At 44.2% G+C, this 13,641-nt stretch overlaps 1 protein-coding gene across 1 annotated transcript in view; it reads left to right on the top strand.

Moving 5' to 3' along the window:
* The window catches only part of SLC22A16 (solute carrier family 22 member 16), a 49,809-nt gene that overhangs the window by 33,589 nt on the left and 2,579 nt on the right, over nt 1-13,641 (top strand). The window contains exons 5-7 of the mRNA XM_017497435.2: nt 532-659; nt 3,659-3,768; nt 9,222-9,321. Of these exons, the coding sequence (XP_017352924.1) occupies nt 532-659; nt 3,659-3,768; nt 9,222-9,321 (338 nt within the window). The remainder of the gene's footprint in view (nt 1-531; nt 660-3,658; nt 3,769-9,221; nt 9,322-13,641) is intronic.

Here is a 13,641-nt window from a genome sequence, read left to right as displayed (position 1 = left end):
TTAGGCAGGCTAGAAGTTTAGATCTTCATGGCATAGTTTCTTACTTTTGCCAAAGATACAAATTCTCAAAAAACTGGGCAATCTCATAAATACAAAAATGTTTCCAAAGACAAACACACATGGTTTTATATTAGCTACTGTTTTGGATTTTTCATGTCTGTATCCTTGCCATTAGTATTCTTGCAGATGGCTGCTTCTGCTTAATAGTTCTCTGCTGTGAAATTTCTCAATAAGTTTTTATCTCTGGAGATGATTTGGGGCTGGTGGGAATTTGGGCTCTGGTTTTGTGCCATTTGCAGGTGCCAGGTGGATTATGAGCATTAGAGCATTTCACAGGAAATGCTTACCCTCGCTGCAGTGAGTTTAAAAATGGAGGGGCCCGCTGCCTCACAGCAATTCTGAGAGTTTCTAAAGGCCCCTAGAAGTGAGGAAAGGGCTACTCATGGCTTTTGGGTGGTGGGCTAGAAGGCAGGGTCCCCTTGTGCAGCCAGATGCCTTAGCCTTATAGAGGGCCTGCTTGCTCAATGACAGGTGTAGTGGAAATTCCTGCCTACACTTTCGTGTGCATCGCCATGGACAAGGTCGGGAGGAGAACAGTCCTGGTTTTCGCCCTTTTCTGCAGTGCACTGGCTTGTGGTGTCATTATGGTGATCCCCCAGGTGAGTTATTGTATGTTTTATTTACGGAATTGTTGGTTATACTGTGACAGTTTGATGGGAAGAATTTTAGCTTATTACAGTTAAGTATGAAGGTCAATTCAGAGTATGAATTGGACAGCGTATATAATACTTAAAAATATGTTTTCTTTAAAAAATTCTTTTTCCGTTATGTAAGTAATATATGTTAATTATAGAAAATTTAATGAGAAAAATGTCAAAAAAAAAAAAAGCCCGACCTGGGTGCAGTGACTCACACTTATAAAACAGCAGATCAAGAGGCTTAGGTGGGAGGATGGCATGAGTTCAGGAGTTTAAGGCTGCAGTGAGCTATGATCAAGCCATTGTACTCCAGCCTGGGTGATAGAGTGAGACTCCATCTCAACAAATAAAAAGTCCACAATCCAATTCCCAGAGATGACCAGTGTTGTATTTTGTAAAGGCAATAATTTTGTGTGAGGAAAGTCTATCACACCTTCCAGCATCATCATCATATTGAACATTCACTCATTTATTAGTTCGGCAGATACCCACCATCTTTTATGTGCCAGGTGTAGGGAACACATAGTGCATCAGGTTTCCGTAAGCGTAACAAGTGGGCACAGGGCAGGTGTGTGTCCTCTTTTGTCTAGGGTGGTCAAGGATGATGTGCCCCTCAGAGGAGGTGACATGTGATCAGAAACCTGAATAAGGGAGGCAGCCATGGAGACATCTGAAGGATATGAGTCAGGTATTCAGGACTCTTAGATTTTCACTATTCTGTTTTTCATTGCAGGAGATTAGTAGTTTCCAGTGTCTGGTATGTATAAACACCCCGAGGAGCTTGTTTTTAAAAACAATTTCTTAGTGAGAAACGCTGCCCAGAAACTACTGAAATGGTTTTCATACTTCTATATTTTGGCAAACTGCATCCCCCCAAAATACCTTTTGCATCCAGAATTCTTCCTCTCTGCCCCAAAAAGATGTTATCAGACCTGTTTTTAAATTCTTGATTTGGAAAATGTCACTATAACAGTACTTAAAATATTTTATTTAATGTTCTCTTGTGATTATATAATCACTAAGCAATAGTATATCAGCATTTAGAGCAAAGCATTTTAAGTTTTGCATATGGTTTGAAATGTAATTTAAGCTAACGAGTGACTTCCTTTTATAGTAGCACTTTACTTAATGATTAGGATTGATGAGCCAAATATTTTATGTAATTAAATTTCCAGGTGATTGATACACAACTCACAATGCAATAAAACTATTCAGGACAAGGAAGTCTCTGCCAATTTGAGGGAACTTCATCCACACCTTTTAAAAAGTAGTTTGCAGTTATGACAGTTGAGTAGTTGGCAGCTGCCTTTAGGTTGGTGAAGAGTTGGGGAACACCAGAACCTTTGAGTTCTATAGTAATAGGGAAGATGAGAAAGAGGCTGATGGAGATTTCTAGAAATAGAGCACTAACCCACAACCACAGATTTCTTCCCTTCAATAAAATTTTCCCCAAATGATAATGCCAACACAATACAAATACTAATTAACAAATAATATCCACAGTTGTAATTAAGGTGACATTAGCTGCTTTAATAGAGACGGTCCAGAATCTCAGTGACTTAACAGAAAGGATGTTTGTCACCTGCTCATAGAAAGTTCTACGGTTGGCCTGGTTGGCCAAAGTGGGAGTGGTGAGTGGGTGTTCAGGTCCACGGAGTCATTCAGGGACGCAGGCTGACAGAGGCACTGCCTTCCTTAACAGGTGAGCCCCAAGGCCACCCTGGGTCTCAGCATCCAGCTGGCAGGTCGGGGAGGAGGGAGATTTTGGAATATGGGGTGTCTTTGTTAGTTACCTCTGGAAGTGGAACACATGAGGTAGGATAGAAACTGAGGTAGAGATAAAGGTTTTGCTGTTGAGGAATATATCAGCCACAAACAAACAAACAAAAAGTCTGTACTAATAATTCAGTTATCACTTCCAAATTATTTCCTGAAGATACTTTATAAGCCAGGAATTACTGCCACAAAGGGTACAAGTTGTTGTTGTTTTTTTTTTTTTGAGACAGAGTTTTGCTCTTGTTACCCAGGCTGCAGTGCAATGGCGCGATCTCGGCTCACCGCAACCTCCGTCTCCTGGGCTCAGGCAATTCTCCTGCCTCAGCCTCCTGAGTAGCTGGGATTACAGGCACGTGCCACCATGCCCAGCTAATTTTTTTTTGTATTTTTAGTAGAGACGGGATTTCACCATGTTGACCAGGATGGTCTCGATCTCTTGACCTCGCGATCCACCCGCCTCGGCCTCCCAAAGTGCTGGGATTACAGGCTTGAGCCACCGCGCCCGGCTGTTGTTGTTGTTTTTTAATAAATAGATTAAACAGAGACAAGATCTCACTCTGTCACCCAAGCTGAAGTGCAGTGGTGTGATTATAGCTCTCTCTAGTCTCAAACTCCTGGCTTCTCCAGTAGCTGGGACCACAGGCATATACCATCACACACAGCTAATTGTTTTGTTTTTGATTTTGTAGAAATGGGGTCTTGCTCTGTTGCCCTGGCTGGTCTAAAACTCTTGGCCTCAAGTAATTCTCCTACCTTAGCCTCCTAAAGTGCTGGGATTACATGTGTGAGCCACTGGGCCCAGCCCACAGTTGTTTTTATGGCTCCTTGATTCATTCTGTTGGATCAGTTCCAGAAGGAGTGTGGAAATTCTTGGTGCCACCGGCACTGTCTGGGCGTGTCTCCTTCCAAAACAGTCTTCCCACCTGGCTTTTATCACAGTTCAAACCCTCCAAAGTGGGCGGAGAGGAGAGGCACACTCATTCTTTCCTCTACATTCCATAAAGATGGAAAGCTTTTACAGACTTTGAGTAGAGCTTAATATATTCAAACAGAAAAATATGGCTCTTCATTGTTCTGAAAAAATACTGAAGGAATTAAAATGTTTTAAATAGTTATTTTAAAGATTTTATATTTTCCTTTAAAAATATTACTTGTGATGATCTATTTTGCTAAATTATTTTCAGAAACATTATGTTTTGGGTGTGGCAACAGCTATGGTTGGAAAATTTGCCATCGGGGCAGCGTTTGGCCTCATTTATCTTTATACAGCTGAGCTGTATCCAACCATTGTAAGGTAAGGATGGATTATTTTCTGGTTGTTTCCCTGTTATTTTTTCACTTGTGTGTCATTTCATTGTATTTGGCCTTTACATGTAAATGCTGGATTTTTTTCATAGAAGTTACCTGGATATCTGAGATGGGAAAATGACATGCTGATGCTAATTCTGAGTCTGAGGCGTTGTACCTTATTAGTAAGGATATCAAACAAATTATCCTGAAATAAGACTCTATTATTCCAAAAACATTTTAAGTTTCAAGTACCATAGACTTTCACTGAGTCTCTGTATTGACTCAAATCCTAATTTCTCAGGATGTGTCTCTCGATGTTCTGATGCCAGTTGTGTTAGTCGGCTTGGGCTGCTGTTACAAAATACCACAGGCTGGGTGGCTTAAACAATAGGAATTTATTTTCTCACAGTTCCGGAGGCTGAAGCCCAAGAACAAGGTATCGGCAGGTTTGGATTCTCCTGAGGCCTCTCTCTGTGGTCTTCAGGTGGCGCCCTCTTGCTATGTCCTCTCGGGTCTTACCTCTGTGTGCACCGCTGGTCTCCCTCTCTCTTCTTATAAGACATCAGCCATATTGGATTAGGGCCTCACCCTAACAGCCTCATTTTAACTTAATCACCTCTTCAAAGACCTTATCTAGATATGCCATTATGTCATAAAGTACTGGGGGTTGAGACTTCAACACTTGAACTTTGGTAGGCACAACTCAGCCCATAACGCCAGCAGTCATTGGCTCCCTGAGAAGATCACCTTATCTGGAGCCCTCAAATCTGGCAGCTCATAACAGTCATTGAGGCATTTCATAAAAAATACCAGTCTTGGGTCCTTATACCAGACTTGCTGGATCAATCCAAGAATGAGACTCGGGATTTTTTTTTTTTTTCTTTTTTTTTGAGATGGAGTCTCGCTCTGTCACCCAGGCTGGAGGGCAGTGGCACGATCTTGGCTCACTGCAAACTCGGCCTTCCAGGTTCAAGTGATTCTCCTGCCTCAGGCTTCTGAGTAGCTGGGATTACAGGTGTGCACCACCACGTCAGGCTAATTTTTGTATTTTTAGTAGAGATGGGGTGTCACCATGTTGATCAGGCTGGTCTCAAACTTCTGACCTTGTGATCCACCTGCCTCAACCTCCCAAAGTGCTGGTATTACAGGTGTCAGCCACCATGCCCGACCGGGACTCGGGATTTTTAATAAGCCTGCAGGTGACTCCAAGTTGCCGCATCCCATCTTTGGGAATGTCTAATGTGATTCCCACTGATTTGGGAACCTCAGGGACTTTCAAGCTTTTAAAAAGCTTTTCCAAATAAGTTTTACTTGGAAACTCTTTATGTGGTGAAGAGGACAGAGGTCCTTTGTGGAAGCTCTGCTGGGGAAACTGGAATCCCCCCAGTGCTCCTGCCTTCTTGCTCCAGGGTCCTGCAGCAGAGCTTCAAGGCCTTTACAGAGCATTCTTTGTAAACCACAGTTCTCGTTGTAGCTCTCATGTCCAGATAAGACAGCTGAGAGCAGGGAGATCAAGTACCTGGTGCAAGACGCACAGCTGGTTCCCCAGCTATAAAGGGAAGCCATCCTTTCTCTGATTCTCCATTGGACTTGTTTTTTTGCTTGTTTGTTTTTTTTTTTTGAGACAGAGTCTGACTCTGTCACCCAGGCTGGAGTGCAGTGGCATGATCTTGGCTCACTGCAACCTCTGCTTCTTGGGTTCAAGTGATTCTCATGCCTCAGCTTCTTGATGAGCTGGGATTATAGGCACGCACCACCACACCCAGCTGATTTTTGTATTTTTAGTAGAGAGAGGGCTTCACCATGTTGGCCAGTCTGGTCTTGAACGCCTGACCTCAAGTGGTCTACCGGCCTTGGCCTCCCAAAGTGCTAGGATTACAGGTGTGAGCCACTGCGCCCGGCCCATCGGACTTTTTGAGTCTTTCTTTGCAACATGATCTTGTATTTTAAAGTGTAAATAGGGTCACACTGCAGCCAAGAGACATTTGCCCTACAGATCTCCCTCTGAAGTTTCATAATAGTTTCCCATTGGCAGTCCACCCTTAAATCCTCCACGTGGCATTTTCCTAACGCCTGCTTTATCAAATATAAGTTTTTCTTTTCTTTTTTTTTGAAACAGAGTCTTGTTCCTTTGCCAGGTGCCAGGCTGGAGTGCAGTGGCGCCATCTCGGCTCACTGCAACCTCCGCCTCCCAGGTTCAAGCAATTCTCCTGCCTCAGCCTCCTGAGTAGCTGGGACGACAGGCATGCGCCACCACGCGCAGCTAATTTTTTGTATTTTTAGTAGAGACAGGGTTTCACTATGTTGGTCAGGATGGTCTCGATCTCTTGACCTTGTGATCTACCCGCCTCAGCCTCCCAAAGTGCTGGGATTACAGGCGTGAGCCACCACGCCTGGCCAAGTTTTTATTTTCTAAGGGAAAAAATTTGTTAGTGAGCTTGGACAATTTCTTAGCCTATTAAAGACCCAATCTTAATGACAACAAATACACAAACAAGATATTAAGTTTTCTCACAGGAAACTTTTTCTAAAAATCTAACTGCTCAGCTAGTGGATTTATCCCTTTTAGGAGTATATTATTTGTCAAGTGCTACAAGTTTGAAAGGCAAGTGACTTTCTGTAGAGATAAGTCCACATAATACCAGCCCAGAGGTGTCTCCTCCTCGTCTCCACAAGAAGGAGGGATATACGAATTGGAAAATCCATTAGTCAAGAGATAGCATAAATATTTCCCTGGGAATTTTCCATGCCCACACACCTGCCTGTTGAAATGCTAGGGCAGGCCGCCCTGTGGACCAGGATGGGTAAGTACATTTGTGTTGGCTGTAGACAGATAAATGGATGGATGGATGGATGGATGGATGGATGGATGGATGGATGGAAGAATGGATACATAGAGTAGGTACACACATATATCTAAGAAAAAGTGTATCAGACTAATGTGTGGCCAGGGGTATAGAATAGCAGAGGAATAACTCCCGGTGTAATTGTCTCTTAGCCCAGCTGTCTGAGAGTAGAGTTTTTCTGCTTCCTTCCTACTTTCCCTCTAGGTCACCCAGAGTGCTTGGGGGAGCAGTCTAAAAATAAATACATCTTCTGTCCATTTTACAGGTTTTGGAACTGAGATTCAGACAAGATTAGGGTCGTGGCCAAAGGCACCTGGCTGGTTAGTGACCCATCAGAACTCAGATCCACATCTTTTGGCCCTTTCTGCCACCCAGTGAAATACACGAGAATTTTTATGGGAGACAGTGCTTAACATTAGCCAGGGATGGTTGCCAGCAGTAGAGCTTTAGCAGCAGAAGGGAAGAAGGTATTTTGGGGTAAGGACTTTGTGAACTCTTCTCAGATCATATTGTAAACGTGGCAGGCAGAATAACAGATTACATTCTAGCACTTACGGGGTGACAATGGTGGAAACTAGTTGAATGCAATAGAGTCAAGTTATGTAATCGCCAATTCATGTTGTAGCTTTGGCTCCCTTGTGGCTGACCCAGGGAAGAAGCTGCTCTAAATCAGGGAGAATGTCTTTGGCATGTCCTGTGGGACCCTTCTGGCCTCTCAGGTGGATTTCTGCTAAGCCAGGAAAAGCTGCAGATTTTCCCAGTTCAGAATCCAGATTGGACCAGATCCATGCAGTGTCTGGCATGTATTAGACTCTTGACACACATGTGCTGAGTGAACGAATGTTATATGCTAAAAAGGTGACAATCCAATCAAATAATGTCAGTGTGCATTACAATTATGAATATTATAGTCTTTTTAAAGATTTTTTTGTTGGATTGGTTGTTGGTTTACAACCACAGATACATGACCTTAAACAAATCTGGTATGTAAATATTTAACATAGGAAATCTTTAACCAGCTCTATGAGCTCCCTAAACACCCTAACACTGCATGCAAAACTTTACTTATATATGATTTCTTTCTCAGAAGAATGCCACACCTTTTATTAGTTTTTTATAAATGTGCGTGACCCAGAAAAGTTGAGGCATCATTAATTTAAAGAAGTACTTACTTGCATAAAGGAACAGTCTTTCCTTATTAACATTCTATACGATTTCTCTAAGTAACCTTTAAAGAAGAGCACATTAAGATATTTCTTGACTTGGCCGGGTGCGGTGACTCATGCCTATAATCCCAGCACTTTGGGAGACCGAGGCGGGTGGATCACGAGGTCAAAAGATCGAGACCATCCTGGCCAACATGGTGAAACCCTGTCTCTACTAAAAAAATACAAAAATTAGCGGGGCATAGTGGCTTGCACCTGTAGTTCCAGCTACTCGGGAGGCTGAGGCAGGAGAATTGCTTGAACCCGGGAGGCGGAGTTTGCAATGAGCCAAGATTGCGCCACTGCACTGCAGCCTGGCACCTGGCGACAAAGCAAGATTCTGTCTCAAAAAAAAAAAAAAAGATATTTCTTGACTCTGCAAAGTTGAAATAGAATACTCCACAGGTATACAGATACTTTGTTCTCTCCCTACCTGAAACAAATTCCTTATTCCCACTCCCTACCTGAAACAAATTCCTTATTATTCTCAATATTAGTCTGGACCAATACACATAAGGGTCTGATCTGCACAGCAGATGAAGGATGGCTTACCTCCACACCCCTACCTTTTTTTGACTTTTTTTTTTTTTTTTGAGACAGAATTTCACTCTTGTTACCCAGACTGGAGTACAATGGCTTGATCTCAGGTCACTGTAACCTCTGCCTCCCGAGTTTGAGCGATTCTCCTGCCTCAGCCTCCCAAGTAGCTGGGATTATAGGCACGTACCACCACACCCGGCTAACTTTTGTATTTTGGGTAGAAACAGAGTTTTACCATGTAGGCCAGATCCGCCCACCTTGGTCTCCCAAAGTGCTGGGATTACAGGTGTAGCCACCACACCGGGCCCCTTTTTATGTCTTGAATTATCTTGAATTATGTGCATGCTTGTATACACCACTGTTTCACACAATGTAGGTATTGTGATTCTTGAAAACTAAGTAAAATTATTTTCAAGCTTACATATTTTTATGGTCATGTGTTGCCTAATGATGGGCATATGTTTTGAGAAATGCATCCTTTGGTGATTTGTGGTTGTCAGAACATCACAGAGTGAACTTATACAAACGTAGATGGCCTAGCCTACTACCCAGGCTGTGTGGTACAGCGTGTTGCTTGCTCCTCAGCTGTGATCCTCCACACCATGTAACTGCACTGAACACTGCAGGCAGTCATAACAATGGTAAGTATCTGTGTACCCACACATATTGGAAGATAGAAAAAGTCGAGTTAAAATGTGCTATTATAATCTCACGGGGCCGTCGAGGCTGAGCGACACGTTGCAATGCGGTGCCTGAACACCCTTATCCTCGCTGGGGAGGGTGGAAGAGGAGCTGCAGGAAGCAGGTCCCTCACTCCCCACGTCACTTGTGCCTTACTTGTCTCGGCCTCTCTCCTCTGTTTCCAGGTCGCTGGCTGTCGGAAGCGGCAGCATGGTGTGCCGCCTGGCCAGCATCCTGGCACCGTTCTCCGTGGACCTCAGGAGCATTTGGATCTTCATACCACAGGTTGGCTTCAGTTTGCAGACCCTTCCCAAGGTGGCAGGGAGGCACAGTTTCTAATTGCTTATTAGCGACTTCTCTACTGTTATTTATTGAAAGCCAGTTCATAATTTCCTAATGGGGTTTGCAGAAACAACCCCATTATCCACAGCTCACCAGTTGGTGAGTAGGGTGGTGACTGCTGTGCGACTGGCCATTGGTGACCTTCCACCACTGCTGAGCTGTGCATTACAACTCTGCCTGCCACAGAAGCGTGTGTCCTCACTCTTCCTTGGAAGCCAGGCCTAGGGAAGGGAGAGCTCTGGTCTCTGTCCTCCCCAGGGCAACTGTGCCTACCCTCTGGCCCGGCCCTTGCCTCTGTGTTTCCACTGAACGCCAGCTGGGCAAGGCGAATTCTGGAGGCAGCCTGCTCCTAAAAGATTCTGTGGTGCCTAATGGAGTGCATTAGCAACCCATGGTTCTCAGCTGACCTGAACCCGAGGGGCTCCTTGTGGGCGAGGCTTCTGGCTCCAGCAGTGTGATCTATTTGCCTGGTTTCAAAGAGTAAGTGCAGGGACACTTAGTTTGCAGATCCTCAGGTAGGGGCTGAGAGGCTGGGAAGGCATGTGAGCACCGCTGCACCTGGCTTTAGTGGACTCTTCTACTCAGGAAGAAGATGCTGGACGAGTGGAGAGCAGGGATGACTTCCGGGACCACAGCTCCTCCCCCTCCCTCCCCTCCAGTGCCTCCTTTCTTTTTTCTGATTGCGCTTTTGATAGACTCAGGCTGCAGGATTCCCTCCTGGCCTCCTCCCTGTCCCCTGACTGTGTGACCTCTCCTCCCGGCTGCAGGCACGCATTTCCTCCAGCCTCATGGGCATTCTCCCTGGACGTCTTACCACAAACTCAATGTCTCCCCACAAACTCAATGTCTCCCAAGCAGAACTGACCAGTGACATCTGTCTCCCATTTTTAGTTAAGGATAAGTCAGTGGCCTCAAGCATGACATGGTGGCATCGGCTTCTTATTGATCCTTTTCTTTCTCCTACCCTTCTAACCCATTCATCACTGAATCCTCACATTCTCTTTCAAAACTGCGCCTGCAGCCAGCCTCCAGTGACTCCCTGTCTTCTCCCTGTAGAAAGTAAAAAGTTCCGGCTGGGTGCAGTGGCTCACGCCTGTAATCCCAGCACTTTGGGAGGCCGAGGCGGGTGGATCATGATGTCAGGAGTTCGAGACAAGCCTGACCAACATGGTGAAACCCTATCTCTACTAAAATTACAAAAATTAGCCGAGCATGGTGGTGTGTACCTGTAGTCCCAGCTACTCAGGAGGCTGAGGCAGGAGAATCGCTTGAACCTGGGTGGTGGAGGTTGCAGTGGGCTGAGATTGTGCCACTTTACTCCAGCCTGAGCAACAGAGTGGGACTGTTTCAAAAAGAAAAGAAAAGAAAAGAAAAGAAAGTTAAAAGTTCCTCTTTAAAATTTCTCTTCTTGTTAAAGAATAATAATAATGAATGCTGGAAATAATAGTTTGTTTTAAAGACTAACTTTCTTCAAAGCCTTCTTACTTTTGCTAATAACCCTTTGTTAAGCCCTATCCTATGTAGCTGTTAGACATGCTCACAAGCATGTAGTAAATTCTATGTCCTTGTACTTTAACCAAGATATCTGTGCTGGACGTGCTCACAGGGATGTCCCAGCTCTCGGCCTATGCCCCTTCCTCATTTAGACTTCCTCTTTTCCTTTGTTCTCTATTGCCTTTACCTACTGAGAAAAGTTTTAAGTTGTTAGCCTATCAAGTTCAGTTTAAATTGTGAAGTCTAGTTCCAACCAACAGAGATCAGACACAGCAGTAAAGACCCAATGCATAAAGAATAAATATGCCTGCCTTTCCTTTGTTCATTGTATTCTCATAGCAAGATAGCTAACCAGAGCACCCTTTCTGTAGTAAGTAAAATTGCCTTGCTAAGAAAACATTTTGTCTGAATGCTAATTTTTCCTTGCAGTACCTAAGAACAAGCATCTGTCTCTAACAATCCTCCCCTCATCAGGGTAGCATAGACGGCACCACGGCCATGACCTAGTGCCCCGGTCAGCTTCAGAATAAAGATCCAAACTCAGCCAATACCCAGGGCCTTTCCCGATTGACCCCCCTGCCCGTCTCCCCTATCCTGTTCCTCATGCAGCTTCCCCCACTCTCCACACTCAGCCACCATGCTCATCCCCTTTTCTTGCCTTGAACCATCTTGAATTATGTGCGTGCTTCCCATCTCCTCCCTGTCCTCACCCCACCCCCTCCCCTTCCATGCCACTGCCCCAATGGCCCCTCCAAAGAGAATGCTCCTCTCTTATGTATCTGTTAAGTAGCGGTCCAGGTATCCTCTTTCCAGGAGGCCACCCAGATCCAGTGACCCCGCCTCTCCTTTTCTCAAGCGTGTCTGTACAGCATTTGTCGGGTGCCTCTTTGCAGTCTCTGTTCGCAGTGTGGTTTTATCATTTGCACATGTGTCTTTGTCGCCTCAGTCAGGCTGCTGTGCTTTGCAGAGCAGGGCAGTTTGCATCCCCACAGCTAGGGCCAGCAGTGTTTCCCTCAGCTTGTGTGCCACCCATGCTGTCATTCACTTACTACTTTAAAATCAAATAGGCTGCCTTTTGGAAATTAGCTTTGTCCTAAACAATAACATCAGTGAGATCATGGGTGTTATACTAGTTATGTGTTTTTCTAAAAGACACTAACATAATCTCACAAGTAATAAAACAGTGCTTGGTACCCCCCGGAGTCCCCTTGTACACACAGTGGGCACCCATAATGCTCTTCAGGAACTGCTGGCTTGGCAGGAGTGTGTCCCATGTCCCAGGAGCAGGTGCTCAGTAAAGTGCTTGGATGTGTCATTGCGGTGTTAGATCCCAGCCTCTATCTCAGGCTGACTCAGGTTAAGAAACCATATGGGCTGTGTGGGAGGTGTTTTTGGGGAGTCTATCACCCTTTTTAGGCCACGGACTTTTCCAGAAGCATCTCCTTTGTGCTAGCACTTATTTTCCTTATTTTGTTTTAAGAAAAGATAAAATGGAAAAGTATTTATTAAAACAAGTTGAACATGCAAAAATGAAATAGATAAATTTATAAAAGCAAATTACTATAAATAGACTAAAACCAAATAAAGATTTTTTTTAATGAATATCTGTAAGGCTCAATTAAGGACTATGGACTTAAAAGGGATCTCTAATTTTATTTAACTGATATTTAAACAAACTCTTTTTATTTTTATTGTTTTTCTGAGACAGAGTCTCACTCTGTCAACCGGGCTGGAGTACGGTGGTCTGATCCCAGCTCACTGCAACCGCCACCTCCTGGGTTCAAGTGATTCTCCTGCCTTAGCCTCCCAATTAGCTGAGACTACAGGCATGCGCCACCAAGCCTGGCTAATTTTTTTTGTATTTTTTAGTAGAGATGGGATTTCACTATGTTGGCCAGACTGGTCTTGTACTCCTGACCTCAGGTGATCCGCCCACCTCAGCCTCCCAAAGTGCTGGGATTTCAGGCATGAACCACCACGCCCTGCCTAAACAAGCTCTTTTTAAAGTGCTTTATAAAAATTAGTCTTAACATAATGCAGATATTGTTGTTCTCCTCATTTTACAGATGAGGAGACTGATGGACAGAAAATAATCATTAGCCCAGGGTCACACACCTTAAACGTGACAGAGATGGGATTTGAGAAGTGAAAACTCTGATCTGAAAGATGTTTATATTTTCTTTTCTGAAAAGAGGCACATGAAAAGTCACTCATTCTGATGCCATTATTTTCTAATAATCTAAAAAATGTGGACACGTAATTAACTTTTTGTGTGTTCATTAACTCATTTGGCAAACATTGACAGAGGGTTGATTTTGAACTAGCCACCCTGCTAGGTGCCAAGGAGCAGAGATGCAAGAAACAGACTGTCTTGAGAGACGTCCATTCTGGTGGAAAGGGCAGGAGAGCAAACCGTCACCAACCCCGGAGAGAAGGGCTGGGGTGGGGAAACGCCAGGTGTGGTGATTTAAAAGATATAACAGCAGTAGGGATGATACATTAAGAAACATCTTGTTTTTCAATATGTAATGGCAGCAATGACAGCTTACATGTATTGGCTGCTTACCGCAGCCAGGCACTGTTCCAGGTGCCTTTTGTGTAATATTTAATTCCACTCAACAGTACTTTGTGACAGATACTGCCGTTTCATCTATTTTACAGAAAAGGGAACTGAGGAGCAGAGAGGTTAAGCAACTTGTCCAAGGCCACACAGGTAGCAGGTGGCAAATACTCAGGCAATGTGGGAATGGAGATTATAAAAGAGTCAAG

This window comes from Cebus imitator, unplaced genomic scaffold (assembly GCF_001604975.1).
Source record: "Cebus imitator isolate Cc_AM_T3 unplaced genomic scaffold, Cebus_imitator-1.0 Scaffold231, whole genome shotgun sequence".
NCBI lineage: Eukaryota > Metazoa > Chordata > Mammalia > Primates > Cebidae > Cebus > Cebus imitator.
Note: the sequence above shows the minus strand (reverse complement) of the source record. Positions and strands in the feature narration are given on the sequence as shown.